At 46.3% G+C, this 15388-nt stretch overlaps 1 protein-coding gene across 2 annotated transcripts in view; it reads left to right on the plus strand.

Moving 5' to 3' along the window:
- Inhca (inhibitor of carbonic anhydrase) overlaps positions 1–15388 on the plus strand; it is a 62463-nt gene that overhangs the window by 36134 nt on the left and 10941 nt on the right. For both annotated transcript variants that reach the window (XM_045136621.1, XM_045136622.1), the window contains exons 8-11: positions 5638–5809; positions 6976–7124; positions 10424–10514; positions 12443–12499. In XM_045136621.1, coding sequence (XP_044992556.1) covers positions 5638–5809; positions 6976–7124; positions 10424–10514; positions 12443–12499 — 469 coding nt within the window. The remainder of the gene's footprint in view (positions 1–5637; positions 5810–6975; positions 7125–10423; positions 10515–12442; positions 12500–15388) is intronic.

The following is a 15388-nucleotide window of genomic DNA, read 5'->3' on the forward strand; positions in this document are numbered from 1 at the left end:
ACTTTCCCCTTTGAAACGCCACTCTCCATCGTATCCCCTCCTCCTCTCAATCAGTCTCTCTTTTTATTTCGATGTCATGATCTTTTCCTCCTATTATGATGGTCTCGTGTAGGTAGTGTCAGGCACTGTGAGGTCATGGGTAGCCAGGCCATTTTGAATCTGGAGGAACACGTTCCTTTGGCTCTTACTGTCTTTCCATTACCTCTCCTGCAATGGACCCTGAGCCTTGGAAGGTGTTTATTTATTATTCATTTATATATTTGAGAGGGGAAAAGAGAGAGAGAGAGAGAAAGAATGATCATGCCAAGGTCCTGATATGCATCTGTCTTTTCGTGGGCACTGGGGAATTGAACCTGGGCTTGCAGGCTTTGCAAGCAAGTGCCTTTAAACACTGGGCAGTCTTCCCAGCCCTCATTTCATTCTTCACAGTTCTATCGCTCTGGTAAGTTTTTGATTGTATTGTATGTGTTCATATATGTATGTATGCATGTCCATATGCATGTGGGTGGTGCACGTGTATAAGCAGACACATGTACCCATGTGGCAACCAGAGGCTGATGGCATGTGCTGTCCTCAGTTTCTTCTCTCTCTCTCTCTCTTTTTTTTTAGTTTTTTGAGGTAGGGTCTCTGGCCCAGGCTGACCTGGAATTCACTATGGAGTCTAAGGGTGGCCTTGAACTCACGGCAATCCTCCTACCTCTGCCTCCCAAGTTCTTCTCTTTTTAATAAAAATATCTTTTTATAAAGAGAAAGGGTTTATTTTGGCTTACAGCTTTAGAGGTCTTTTAAAAAATGTTTTATTTAGGGCTGGAGAGATGGTTTTAGTGGTCACACACTTGCCTGTGAAGCCTAAGGACCCTGGTTCTAGTTTGCAGTGGCTGGAGGCCCTGGTGCACCCATTCTCTCTCTGTCCTCTCTGTCTCTGTCTGTCACTCTCAGATAAATAAATAAAAATAAACAAAAAATTAAAATTTATTTAAAAATATATTTTTTATTTTAGAGAGAGAGAGAGAGAGAGAGAATGGGGAGAGGGAGAGAGAGAAAGAGCACAGAGATACACCAGGGCCTCCTGCCACTGCAAACAAACTTTAGGTGCATGCACCACTTTGTGCATCTGGCTTTACGTGAGTACTGGGGTATCAAACCTGGGCCAGCAGGCTTTGTAAACAAGTGCTTTTAACTACTGAGCCATCTCCTCAGCCCTCTCCACCTTTTTTTTTTTTTTTTTTTCCCAAGGTAGGGCCTCACTCTAGCCCAGGCTGACCTGAAATGCACTATGTATTTTCAAAGTGGCCTCAAACTCACTTGGTGATCCTCCTATCTCTGCCTCTCTAGTGCTGGGATTAAAGGTGTGCACCACCATGCCCAGCTCCACCTTATTTATTTATTTATTTATCATTTTTGAGGCAGGGTCTCTCACTGAACCCAGAGTTCCCCAATTCTGCCAGGCTTTCTAGCCAGCAAAGTACCCTCCTTTCTGCTTCTCCCCTGTTGGGATTCCAGGCGCACGCCACCATGCCCGGCTTTGACATGGGTGCTACGAATCCAAAGTCAGGTCCCCCTGCTTATGCAGCAGACACCTTTAGCCACCGAGCCATCTTTCTCCACGGTCCTCCTCTCCATTCCTAACGGTCCCCAGGGCTGACACCCCCTTCCCCTGCACAGGGGGCTCCCCAGTTAACCCTGCTCTAGCCTGCGAGCCCACCCCTCTCATAGCAGGTTCTCTTGGTCCCGACCTGAATCGGTGACAATCTCTCCCAGCCAGCCCCCGGGCCCCATTCCATGTCTGCCATCACGGGGCTCAGAACGGGAGGCCTCAGAGCCAGACGAGACAGAGGAGCACTTGAGTCACTCAGTGTCCCTGTGGCTTTGTTACCAGATGGAATCCCACAGCCTTAAGGAAAGGCACTGTGTGCTTCATGCTTTGACAGAGGAACCGAGTTGGAGGGTGTCCCTGGGGAGAGCTCTGGGCCTTGGGGAGTAAGCTGTGTGTAGGCAAAGGAAAGGTGACTGGGGAAGCCAGCAGGTGACATTTCTTGCAGAGCATTGCAAGAGAGAAAATGCGTTTGATCTTTGTGTGTGTGTGTGTGTGTGTGTGTGCATGCATGAGTGTGTGTGGTGTATGTATGTATATGTGTATACGGCCATGCAGCACAGCCAGGCCCTTGCCTATGGTGGGTGTGTTCACCTGTGGTGGCCAGAGAGGAATGCTGAATATCCATCTCTTTCTGCCCACTCTTTATCTATTTATTTTAGGCAAGCCCTACACACTGGCCTTTTTTTAAAAAAAAAAAAATATATATATATATATATACATATATATATATATATTATTTATATTTATTTATTTGAAAGAGAAAGGCAGAGAGAGGGAGGGAGGGAGAGAATGGGCATGCCAGGGCCTCTAGCCACTGTAGATGAACCCCAGATGCGTGCATCATTTTGTATATCTGGCTTACATGGGTCCTGGGGAATTGAACCTGGGTCCTGTGGCTTCTCAGGTAGTCACCTTAAGCGCTAAGCCATCTCTCTAGCCCTGGCATTTTCTTATGAGAGAGAGTGTGTGTGTGACAGAGAGAGAGAGAGAGAGAATTGGCGTGCCATAGCCTCCAGCCACTGTGATTGAGTTTAAGACGTGTGCGCCACCTTGTGTACATAGGCAACCTTGCACATGCAGCACCTTGTATGTCTGGCTTTCATGGGATCTGTGGAGTTGAACATGGGTCCTTAGGCTTCACAGGCAAGTACCTCAACTGTTAAGCCATCTCTCCAGCCTTTATTTTTTATTTTCAAATTTTTATTTATTTGAGAGACAGAGAAGATAGATCGATAGAGAGAGAGAAAGAGAGAATGGGCACACCAGAGCTTCCAGCTGCTGCAAATGAACTCCAGATCCATGTGCCACCTTGTGCATCTGGCTTATGTGGGTCCTGGAGAATCAAACCTGGGTCCTTCGGCTTTGCAGGCAAGTGCCTTCACTGAAAAGCCATCTCTCCAGCCCTGTCCATTCTTATTTAAGTCAAAGTATGCTCCCTTGTAGGACTTACAGCCACACATGGCCATCCTCAGCTGTTTGTGTGGGTTCTAGGGATCAAACACTGGTGGTCTTCTTAGACCTCCTCCTGCCTCACACTTGCATAGGAAGTGCTCTTCACTGCGGAGCCGGCTCTCCAGCCTTGCCCACACCCCTTTTTGAGACAGAATCTCATAAAGCCTGATGTGCCCTTAAACTTTCTATGTATTGGAGGAGGGCCTTGAACTCTTGGTCCTCCTGCCTCGGCTTCCCAGGTCCTGGGATGACAGGCTTATGTCACCATGCTTGGCAAAAGCAGTCACTTGAAAAAGCACGTGGGTAGGCATAGCTTTGGAGCAGTCAGAGGGCCCTTTGGGGATGTTTTGGAGGCCAGAAAGGAGAAGAGACTGATGTCACATAGCTGGCATGACCTCCAGCCCTGACGGCTCAAGTACAGGAATCATATCAGGATGAAGTCCACCCCAGCCACAGGGTCAGAATGGGGGAGACTTCACCCTGCCCCAGGGGAACGCGGAGCAGGAGCCTCCTGTGGAGATGGGCTGCGGGCATGGCACATTCCAACTCAACTCCTTCCTACAGATCTGGAGGGAAGCCCCTGGTAGTTTTCTGCAGGTCACGTGAGGCAGGCCAGTTGGGGTTTGAGCAAAGCATTCCCTGGAATGACTTGAGGACACCCTGGGCCACGAGTCTGGCAGGGGTCCTGGCTGCTGTCTTTGTGGTCAGGAGCTCACAGTTATCTTTGTGTGTGTACAGGGGGAGGGCTATATTTCACGACTTTCAGGGGATACAAATGCTTGAACTTGCAGAAAATCTCACACTCAATAGATAGATGATAGCTAAACGATAGAGTATACATAGATGAGAGATGGTAAATACATATATGCATACATACATGATAGACAAGATATATGTATGTATGTATGTAAGGATGATGGATAGATAGATGATATATAAGATGAACAGTGATAGAAAAGATGAATGAGGAGCTAGAGAGATGGCTTAGCAGTTAAGGCACTTGCCTGGAAAGCCAAAGGACTCAGGTTCAAGTCCCCAAGGCCCACATAAACCAGATGCACAAGGTGACACACGCATCTGGAGTTTGCAGCAGCTGGAAGCCATGACACACCCAATTCTCTTCCATCTCTCTTTCTCTCCCTCCCTCTCAAATTAAAAAAAAAATTAAAAAAAAATTTTAAACTTGAAAAGATGAATGATAAAAAGATGATAGGGGCTAGAGAGATGGCTCAGTGGTTAAGGCACTTGCCTGCAAAGCCTAAGGACCTGAGTTCAATTCCCCAGTACCCACGTAAAGCCAGATGCACAAGGAGGTGCATGTGAATGGAGTTTGTTTGCAATTGCTAGAGGCCATGGCACACCTATTCTCTCCCTCTCTGTAAAATAAATCAATAAAAATTAAAAAAAACACAGATGATAGGTAAGTGATACCTAGATAGTTGCCTTGGTTTATAATGAGCTATGTTCCAATAAACCCATTATTAGGTTGAAGAATCAAAATTATTTTTAAATTTTTTGTTTATTATTTTCCTGGGTGTGTGTGTATGTGTGTGTGTGTGTGCGTGCATACGTGCATGCACACATATGCACTGGGTGCACCAGGGTCTCTTTCCAGTGCAAAGGAGTGCCAGGGGCATGTGTCACTTTACATCTTACTTTATGTGAGTGATGAGGAATTGAACCCAGGTCAACAGGCTTTGCAAGTACGTTTAACCACCAAGCAATCTCCCAGCCAAAGGTTAAACTATTTTAAGCAGGCAACCATCAATCTGTGCTGCCATGTATGTATGTATGTATGTATGTGTGTGTATGTGTATATATATATATATATATATATATATATATATATTGCTGAAACCCTTTTTTAAAAAAAAGTATTTATGAATGCATCAGGACCTCCTACTGCTGCAAATGAGCTCCAGACACATGCACCACATTGTGCATCTGGCTTTACATGGATACTGGGGAATCAAACCCTGGGCTGTCAAGGCTTTGCAATTAAGTGCCTTTTAACCAATGAACCATCTATCCAGCCTTCAAACTTTAAAGTTTAATTTATGAACTAGACACAGTAAGAGATTACCAATGACAGTGATAAAAATAGAGAAATAATAACACTGCACTATAATTGAAGCTATTTGAGGGCTGGAGAGATGGCTTAGAAGTTAAGACACATGTCTGTGAAGCCTAAGGACCTAGGGTTGATTTTCCAGGTCCCACATAAGCCAGATGCACATGGTGGCACATGCATCTGGAGTTTTTTTTTTCTTTGCAGTGGTTAGAGGCCCCGGTGCACCTATTCTCTCTCTCTCTCTCTCTCTCTCTCTCTCTCTCTAATAAATAAAAAAATGAAAAAAAAGAAAATCGGAAAAAAATTTAAACTTATTGTTTCATTCTGGAACTTTCCATTCATTATTTTGAAGGTGCTGTTAACTGTAGGCAGCTGAAATTGCAGAAAGTGAAACCATGGACAAAGAGGACAACTCCAAGGCTCTCCCCTCTTTCTCTTGCCCACTTTGAGTTTGCTTTGTTGTTACTTTCACCCCAATGTCAGCAGTGGCTCTTCACTCTTTTCCATTTTTGAATAGGAAAATTTTGGAAAGGACAAGTCATCGTCATTTCAGCTCTTTGGCTCCCCTCATGGGAAAGACCTGATGTTTACTGATGCTGCCCATGGATTTTTAAGGACCCCTGCTAAGATGGACTCCAAGATGTACCTGGGACATGAGTATTTTTTTGCCATTCAGAATCTAAAGAGAGGTATGTAAGTGCTAGAACAGTTGAGGCTGGTTCAAACCTGCGCCCATTTACAGCAGTGTCTCCTCTTCCCTGTGTAGCCACGTTGAGCAGCCCCCTCCTCTCAAAGCCAAGCAGGAAAGCATGCCAGGGGCCCCAAGACCACCTGAAATACAGCCTTGAGTCCTAGCTAGTCTAACCTTTCTGACTCCTTCTATTCTGTGTCCCCATGGCTCCTAGCATGTAGGCTGGGCCACATGTTCTAGAATATTCCCCTCCCACTTCACTTTGTTCCTTGGAACTAAAGTCTCTCCCTCTCTCTCTCTCTTTCTCTCTTATTTCTGAATCCCATCATGCTCTTCTATGGTATAACAACCCCTCCCAGCAATTCTGCTGAAGTAGGAATGCAGCCATTGCCATGATCAGGAGAAGCACTACACAGGAATTCCTGAGCCTTTGAATTCAACTCCTGCCTTCCGTAGACCTCACAGCTCATTTCTTCTTTCCTTCCTCTTTCCCCCTCTCTGTTTAGTCAGTCAGTAGTCACTGAGCATTTATGAAAGGGCAGCCAAAGTAATAGACTTAGTGAGTCAAAGCATGAGCTGAGGGCTGGAGAGATGGCTTAGCAGTTAAGGCACTTGCCTGTGAAGCCTGAGGACCCACATTCGACTCTCCAGATCCCACGTAAGCCAGACGCACAAAGGTGAGGCAAGCATGAGGTCACACATGCCCACTAGGTGGCACAAGCATCTTGAGTTCAATTGCAGTGGCTGAGGTCCTGGCAATGCCAATTCTCTCTCTCTTTCTCTCTCTCTCAGTGTGTGTCTCACTCTCTCTAAAAAACAAATGAGGTGAGCAGAAGCAAGTGGCCCACCACAGCAGCACACGTGACTGACCTGTCAAGCTGGGCCTCCTGGGTGGGGCCTGCATGGGACACAGTCTAGAAAGCCCTGCGTGGAGCTGGTGCTGAGTGGCTCCTATGGAGATGATGCCTGGGCTGAGGTCGGGAGGGAGGAGGGTACTGCACCTCCAGCACTCTCCCTGAGAACCAACACCCCCACGTCTAGACAGAGACTAGAGGCAGTGAACAGCATCGTGGAATGAGGCACTGCCACTGCCCTGCTTCGCGGCCTGTCTGCAGACATCTGAAGCTCCCTTTGGGGTTCTTGAATTATTTCTGCTCACCCCAGGTGTGGAAGGCCCCCAGACGGTGACGGTGCAGTGGTGTGCGGTGGGCCCCCACGAAAGGGCCAAGTGTGAGCAGTGGAGTGCGGTGAGTGGCGGAGCCTTGGCGTGCACCATGGAGGAGACCCCCGAGGACTGCCTTGCTGCCGTCACGGTAAGGAAGCTCTAACTTCCACGGCTGGACTCAGACCCCCTGACACCCACTGCTTCCGTAGAGTGTGGCATTCCAGACCCCTTCTCAGGGGTCCTCCACTAACATCAGCTGGGAGCCGGCCCCACCTGATAACCCCCACACTATGCCAACCCCACGGACACCTCAGCTAAGGGTCAAGCAGAAAACCAGAACCAGCCCTCGACCTGGACTCCTGAGACTTGTGCCCTAAGAGACCCAAAAGAGTGAGGTGACATTGTAAGGTGTGGTCAGGGCCACTGTGGACTACAAATACAGATGAGCCTGTCGGTCCTTAAGTTTATGTCTGGCCATAAAATATCATACTGTTTCGAAGGACTCAGTTATGTTAGGACGTTTCCACTTCTCTGTGAGCAGTAATCTATTCGTGATTAAGAAAAAGTTGGGGGGCTGGAGAGATTGCTTAGCGGTTAAGCGCTTGCCTGTGAAGCCTAAGGACCCCGGTTCGAGGCTCGGTTCCCCAGGTCCCACGTTAGCCAGATGCACAAGGGGGCGCACGCGTCTGGAGTTCGTTTGCAGAGGCTGGAAGCCCTGGCTCGCCCATTCTCTCTCTCTCCTTCTATCTGTCTTTCTCTCTGTGTCTGTCGCCCTCAAATAAATAAATAAATAAAATTAAAAAAAAATTTAAAAAAAAAAAAAGAAAAAGTTGGGGCTGAGAGATGGCTCAGCATTTAAGGCATTTGCTTGTAAACCCTAACAACCAGAGTTGAATTTCTCAGTACCCACGTAAAGCCAGATGCACAAAGTGGTGCATGTTTCTGGAGTTCTTTGCAGTTTCTAGAGACCCTAGTGTGCCCATTCGTTCTCTCTCTCTCTTTTTCTCTCTCTCTGCCTGCAAATACATAAATAAAAAAAATTTTTTTAAAGAAAAAGTAAATTGATGAATAAAAGGCTGAAAAACTGACACATTTGAGAGACTATACAACAACCCTTTAAAAAATATTTTATTTACTTATTTGAGAGAGAGAGAGAAAGAGAATGGGTACACCAAGGCTTCTAGCTGCGGCAAATGAACTTCAGACGTATGTGCCACTTTGTGCATCTGGCTTACGTGGGTCCTAGGGAATCCAACCTGTGTCCTTTGGCTTTGTAGGCAAGCACCTTAACTGCTAAGCCATCTCTCCAGCTCATCCATCTTAAGGGACATTTTAGGGGGTGGGTTTTCAAGGTAATGTCTAACTGTAGCCCAGGCTGATTAGAATTCACTATGTAGTCTCAGGATGGCCTCAAATTCACAGCGATCCTCCTACTTCTGCCTCCCAAGTGCTAGGATTAAAGGAGTGTACCACCATGCCGAGCTTGAAATTTTTATTTTTATTTATTTATTTGACAGAGAGAAAAACAGAGAGAGGGAGGGAGAGAGAGAGAATGGGCATGCCAGGGCATCTAGCCACTGCAAACAAACTCCAGACACATGTGCATCTGGCTTATGTGGGTACTGGAGAATCAAACCTGGATCCTTAGGCTTCATAGGCAAGCCCCTTAACTAATAAGCAATCTCTCCAGCTCCCTCTTTTTTTTTCTTTTTTCTTTTTGTTTTTTTTTTGAGGTAGGGTCTCACTCTAGCTCAGGCTGACCTGGAATTCACTATGTAGTCTCAAGGTGGCCTCGAACTCACAGTGATCCTCCTACCTCTGCCTCCCGAGTGCTGGGATTAAAGGCATGTGCCACCACACCTGGCTCTCCAGCCCTCTCTTTTTAGGTTTTATTTATTTATTAGAGAGACGGGGGAGGGAGAGTGGGCACGCAATGGCATACTGTTCCTGCCAATGAACTTTAGATGCATGTGCCACTTTGTGCATCTGGCTTTACATTTCCCTGGTGTCCACCGGGAAATCAACCCTAGGTCATCAGGTTTTGCAAACACGTGCCTTTAACCACTGAGCAATCTCACTAGTGCTACAATCTTTTATTTATTTATTTGAGAAAGAGAAAGAGGCTGCTAGAGAGAGAAAATGGGCATCTGATTACATACATTGTTTACTCTTTTTTGGGGGGAGGATAAAATATATTTCCCCACGTTGTTTACCCTCTCTCTGCTGTGGTTTGCGTATTTACTCAAGAAGGGAAATTTATTAGAGTTTATGAAAACCACACAAGGTAATCAGTGTGTGGTACTCAAATAGGAACGTTCAGGCCGGGTATGTGGCTGTTGGCAGAGTGCTCCCCTAAATTTATTCATTCTCAGTTTGTCGTCATCACTATTGGTAGTAACAGCAGTACCGGGGATTAAACCCAGGGCCTTGAACCTGCTAGACACGTGCTTTATACCCCAAGCTACTCCCCACTCTTGAACTATTGTGTTTGGTGCTATAGTTACTTTTTTATAATAAGGATTTCTAAAAGGGTGGTTAACAGTTCAAAAGTGAAGAGTGGATGTGAGTGTATGTTTTTTTTTTTTATTGTTGTTGTTGTTCTTTGGGATGGAGTCTAACTCTGTAGTTCATGCCAACTTAGAACTCACTATACTGTCCAGGCTGGCCTTGAACTGGTGTGATCCTCCTGTCTCAGCCTCTTGAGTGCTGAGATTTTAGGCATGAGCCACCATACTTCATATAACTGTCTATTTTTGTCTCCTTAACTTTATTTGTTATTCTAAGAATACATTTGTTGGTATGTGGTTAGAAAAAGTAATTAAAACAATTCTTAATGAATTTATTATTATTCTTATTATTAAGGTAGGGTCTCACGCTAGCCCAGGCTGGCCTGGAATTCTCTATGTAGTCTCAGGCTGGCCCTGAACTCATAGTGATCCTCCTACCTCTGCCTCCCGAGTGCTGGGATTAAAGGCGTGCGCCACCATGCCCGGCCTTTACTGTATTATTTAATTAGAGAAATTATTTATTGAAAAAAAAATTTGTGCTAGCATGCTAATGATGCCAATGGAATTTTAGGTTGAGAAAGATTTTAAATACAGTCCCACCTTCCCTGGTGGTCTGGTGGTTAAGTTTCAGCACTCCCATACAGCCCACGTGGACGGCTGGATTGAGTATTAATAAAGCTGCAATGAAGGCATGCTGGGAAGGTCTCCAGGGAAGATGCAGAGATGCCCAGAGACCGTGGCCTGTGTTGGGCCCTTGTTCCTGGGCCTAGGCCAAAGGCGCATCCAGTTTTCTAATGCCCACTTTCCCATGGCAGAAGGGCAAACGGGTGAGCCATGATTCAGTCCATCCCAAGGACATGTGATTGGAGCTCATGAGATGAAGCTGGGGGCCAGCGTGATGGGAGACAGCCTCACTTTGTGATTTCTTTCTTAACTTTAGAAAGGAGAAGCTGACGCCATGAGCTTGGATGGAGGCTATATGTACACAGCGGGCAAGTGTGGCCTGGTGCCCGTGCTGGCCGAGAACTACCGTAAGTGGAGGGGAAGGCATCTCCACGTTGTCTTCCTCCTAGACTGTGGGACTGTGGTTATAGAAAGACAAGGGAACGGGGCTGCGGAGATGGCTCAGTTGGTCAAGTGTTAGGATTTCAAACATAAGGACCTGAGTTTGATCCCTAGAACCCATGGGCCTAGGGGTGTTGTGTGCATTTGCAATCCCAGCACTAGGGAGATCTCTGGGTCTTGCTGGAAAGTCAGCCAGCAAGTCAGCTGGCAAGTTTCAGGTGAATGAGAGACTCTGTCTCAAAATCAGATGGATGGGACCTGAGGAATGACACCCAAGATTGTCCCCTGGCCCCCGCAAGCAGGTGTGCGTGAGCATGCACACACACATTCACATTTGAAGAGTAATTATTAGTGCTCACTTCTAGAGCTTCTCTGTAGACATACAAAGAAAGATGAGCAAATCACGTGGTTCACTGATAAGAAAATGACAACTATATTTGGAGGATAGAAAGTCATGAGGTAGAATTCCCTCTCCATAGCGAGAAGCAGCCTAGATGCAGATGTGGAAGTTCAGCTGTTAACAGAGATTTTAGGACCAGTGTCTGCTCTCTGACACTGCTAACAAGCTTCCTCAATAATATGCCAATTAAGAAACAAGTAACAGTGAACAGCAGAGAAAGGAGGTTTATTCAGTGTGTGTTGGTAAAGAGGTCCAGTGACCCCCTAAGTCCATCTAGGCCCATGTGGTTTAGATCTATTTATTTATTTGAGAAAGAGAGAGAGAGAGGGAGGGAGAGAATGGGCGCACCACGGCCTACAGCCACTGCAAATGAGATCCAGACACATGCGCCACCTTGTGCATTTGGCTTCCATGGGTCCTGGGGAATCGAACCGAGGTCCTTTGGCTTTGCAGGCAAACGTCTTAACCATTAAGCCATCTCTCTGGCCCCATGGTTTAGATTTAAACAGAAGGCAAGAGGTATGCATAGCTAAGCAGTCTGGGTCCAGGGGTGATCCCGCTCACCACTGACCCATCACTGTCTAGCTCCAGTCTGACCTGCTGTATGGTCTGACATGTTGTCAGCACTGTGTGAAATCTCTTCCTGGAAGAAAAGTTCTCCTCTGGCTGGCCCAATATTCCCAGCCTTTTCCTTACCCAAGCATGAGGCTCTTGAGGAAATTCTGATTTCTACAATTTTTATTTCAATAGTATGATGTCCAAAGGGAGGGATATATAGGCAAAAGAGCTCAGAATAATAATTTTCTTATGGACAGAGTGACATGAGAGGACATGGTCCAGAGTCAGTCCAATTACACTTGCAAACTCAGGAGAGGGACTCACACAGCTACTGTGAAGGGATCTTTGCCTATACTCAACAGTGGTCTTTGCCTCTCCTCCCCTTAAACAGACATCTTCCTTCCTTCCTTCCTTCCTTCCTTCCTTCCTTCCTTCCTTCCCTCCTTCCCTCCCTCCTTCCTTCCTCCCTCCCTCTCTCTCTCTCTCTTTCTTTCTTTCTCTCTTTCTTTCTTTCACATCTGCCTGAGTATTGATGAGACTCTGAGATGGAACCTATGTTCAAATGGCTAAGAACAGGGAGAGAGTAGGGTTAAGTGGAACTGTACTTGGTGGGTTAAAAGTGAGAGATTGCTGAGTTAAAATTTATTTATTATTTTTATTTAGTTACAAAGCAGAGAAAAACAGAGAGAATGGGCACACCAGGGCATCCAGCCACTGAAAATGAACTCCAGGGTGCATGTGCCATATGTGCATCTGGCTCAGTGTGGGTATAGGGGAATTGAACCTGGGTCGTTAGGCTTTACAGGCAAGCACCTTCACCACTGAGCCATCTCTCCATCCTGATTGATGAGTTGAGACTGAGAAGCCCCTGACTTTGGAGGGAGTAAGTGAAAGTTCACTGTGGCATCCTTTCATTGTTGCTGTTTTTCCTTTTAGTGCCTACAAGTGGCCGTGGGCGCCTGGGGTCTAAGTGCGTGAATGCACCCTTGGAAGGTGAGTGGGCATCAGGAACAGTGGGGCTCAAAGGCAGAAGCCTGTCACTGGGGAGAGAGCAATGGAAGCCTTAAAAATAAACGGAATTGGGCTGGAGAGATGGCTTAGCAGTTAAGCGCTTGCCTGTGAAGCCTAAGGACCCTGGTTCGAGGCTCGGTTCCCCAGGTCCCACGTTAGCCAGATGCACAAGGGGGCGCACGCGTCTGGAGTTCGTTTGCAGAGGCTGGAAGCCCTGGCACGCCCATTCTCTCTCCCTTCATCTGTCTTTCTATCTGTGTCTGTCCCTCTCAAAGAAAGAAAGAAAGAAAGAAAGAAAGAAAGAAAGAAAGAAAGAAAGAAAGAAAGAAAGAAAGAAAGAAAGAAAGAAAGAAAGAAAGAAAGAAAGAAAGAAGGAAAGAAAGAAACTGCTCTCTTATAAAAAAAATAAATAAATAAACGCAATTTGTTAGAGTTGAAAAAAGGAGCCTAGTTCATCGTTAAGATATAAATCTAAGCTGAAACTGCCACAGTAACTAATGTCTGTAGGGTACTTGGCAGTTGACACGGGACCCCTGTTGGCCCTGGTCCTTTTCAGCGAGCTTGCAGTGGGCATGATTGTCCTGTGGAACGTGGCTGAGGACAGCGAAGGCCAGGGGCACACAGGCAGGAGGTGGTTACAGCTGGGCTTGGGAAGCAGTAAAGCGACTGGAGACCCCGAGTCCTCCCGACATAGCACGCCGCTCCGGTCACATGCCCATCTGTGCAGGAGGGTCAGTGCGAGGGTAAAAGCTATTCCTGGCATTTTTGGGGCCCAGTAGAGGCCTCAAAAGAGAAACAAATTCCTCAGTCCCAAGGACCAAGAGGAGAAAATGAAGCCCAGCATGGCCTTACTAGCAAGGGAGTCAACCTGGACCTTTTTTTTTGGTTTTTCAAGGTAGGGTTTCACTTGAGCCCAAGCTGACCTGGGATTCACTCTGTATTCTCAGGCTGGCTTTGAACTCACGGCCATCATCCTATTTTGCCCCCTGAGAGCTGGAATGAAAGGCGTACACCACCACACTCGGCTCAACCTGGACTTTAATTTTTTTTTTTTTATTTCACAGGAAAGAGAAGCAGAGAGATAGAGAGAAAGGGCTCACCTAGGTCTCTAGTCACTGCAAACTAACTCCAGAAGCATGCACCATCTTGTATATATGGTTGATATGGATACTGGGGAATTGAACCTGGGTCCTTAGGCTTTGCAGAAAAGTGCCTTAACCTCTGGGCCATCTCTCCAGCCCTCATCTTGGACTTTAAGTCCAGATCACTACCGGGGGATAGGTCTTCCACTGTGTCTCTAGATAGGCTGAGAGGGGGTTGAATCTGCCCTGGCAGCATCCAATCCTGGAAAATCAATCCATCAGTGGTCCTTGGATGTGGTTGCTGGACCAGCAGCATCCATAGTATCTGGGAATTTGTAGGCAGGTCTAGGGAGTAGCCGTGTGGATCAGTTCAGCCCGTACCTAAGATGGATAGCTCTTGTGAGCGCCCTTGCTCAGCTACAGTAGGGGATTCAAGCTGTTCCTGTTCCCCAGGGAGAGAGCAGCAGACTTACAGTTCTACAACACATTTATAGAGGCTCTGCGGGTATTGAAAGTTTATCTATTTCTTTTTTCAAAATTACTTATTTATTTATTTAAGTTGACAGAAAAAGTTGGAGGAGAGAGAGAGAATGGGCATGCCAGGGCCTCCAGCCACTGCAAAGGAACTCCAGACACTTGCACCCCCTTGTGCTTTTGGCTAACGTGGGTCCTGGGGAACTGGACCTGGGTGCTTTGGCTTTGCAGGCAAACACCTTAACTGCTAAGCCATCCCTCCAGCCCTATCTATTTCTTTTTAAATTTAATTTGTTTTTTAGAGAGAGAGAGAGAGAGAGAGAGACAGACAGACAAAAAGAGAGGGAGCGAATTGGAACGCCCAAGCCTCAGCCACTGCAATCCAACTCCAGACACTTGCACCACCTAGTGGGCACGTGCAACATTGCACTTGACTCACCTTAGTGCATCTGGCTTACATGGGATCTGGAGAGTCAAACATGGGGCTTTAGGCTTCTCAGACAAGTGCCTTAACCACTAAGCCATCTCTCCAGCCCTTATCTGTTTCTTTTCCCATGATTTTGTGTATGATCTGTAGCCTTTCTTGCTATTGATTTGTAGTTTGATTCCATTGTGGTCAGATAGAATGCAAGGAATTATTTCAATTTTCTTGTATTTGTTAAGATTTGCTTTGTGTCCTAATATATGGTCTATTTTAGAGAATGTTCCATGTGCTGCTGAAAAGAATGTATATTCTGCAGCATTTGGATGAAATGTCCTGTAGATATCTGTTAGGTCCATTCCTTCTATGACCTCATTTAGTCCAGATGCCTCTCTGTTTATTTTTTCCTGGGATGACCTGTCAATTGATGAGAGTGGGGTATTGAAGTCACCACTACCACTGTGTTTGGTGTTATCTGTGACCTTAGTTCTAATAGCGTTTGTTTGATGAATTTGGGGGCCCCCATGTTAGGTGCATATATGTTTAGGATTGTAATGTCCTCCTGTTGGAGGGTGCCTTTAATTAATATATAGAGACCTTCCTTATGTTTCTTAACTAATGTTGGACTGAAGTCTACCTTGGATGAAGACTGGTCAGACGCAGGTTCTAGTCCTGCCAGGGCAGGAAAGAGGGCATCACCTTAGGCCTCTTCTCCAGGCTGATTACCTATAAAAAGCTATCCTGATGCTATTCTTCATCATAAGGAGTTTCCAAAAGTCTTGGAACCCCAGAGACACACAGACCTAGCTCTGTTGGTCATGATGATTTTGACCCCAAAGCAAGTTGTCAGCCTAGGAAGAGACCATCTTGCACCCTGTACTCTTCACTATAGAG

Source organism: Jaculus jaculus, chromosome 17, assembly GCF_020740685.1.
Source record: "Jaculus jaculus isolate mJacJac1 chromosome 17, mJacJac1.mat.Y.cur, whole genome shotgun sequence".
In the NCBI taxonomy this organism is placed as follows: domain Eukaryota; kingdom Metazoa; phylum Chordata; class Mammalia; order Rodentia; family Dipodidae; genus Jaculus; species Jaculus jaculus.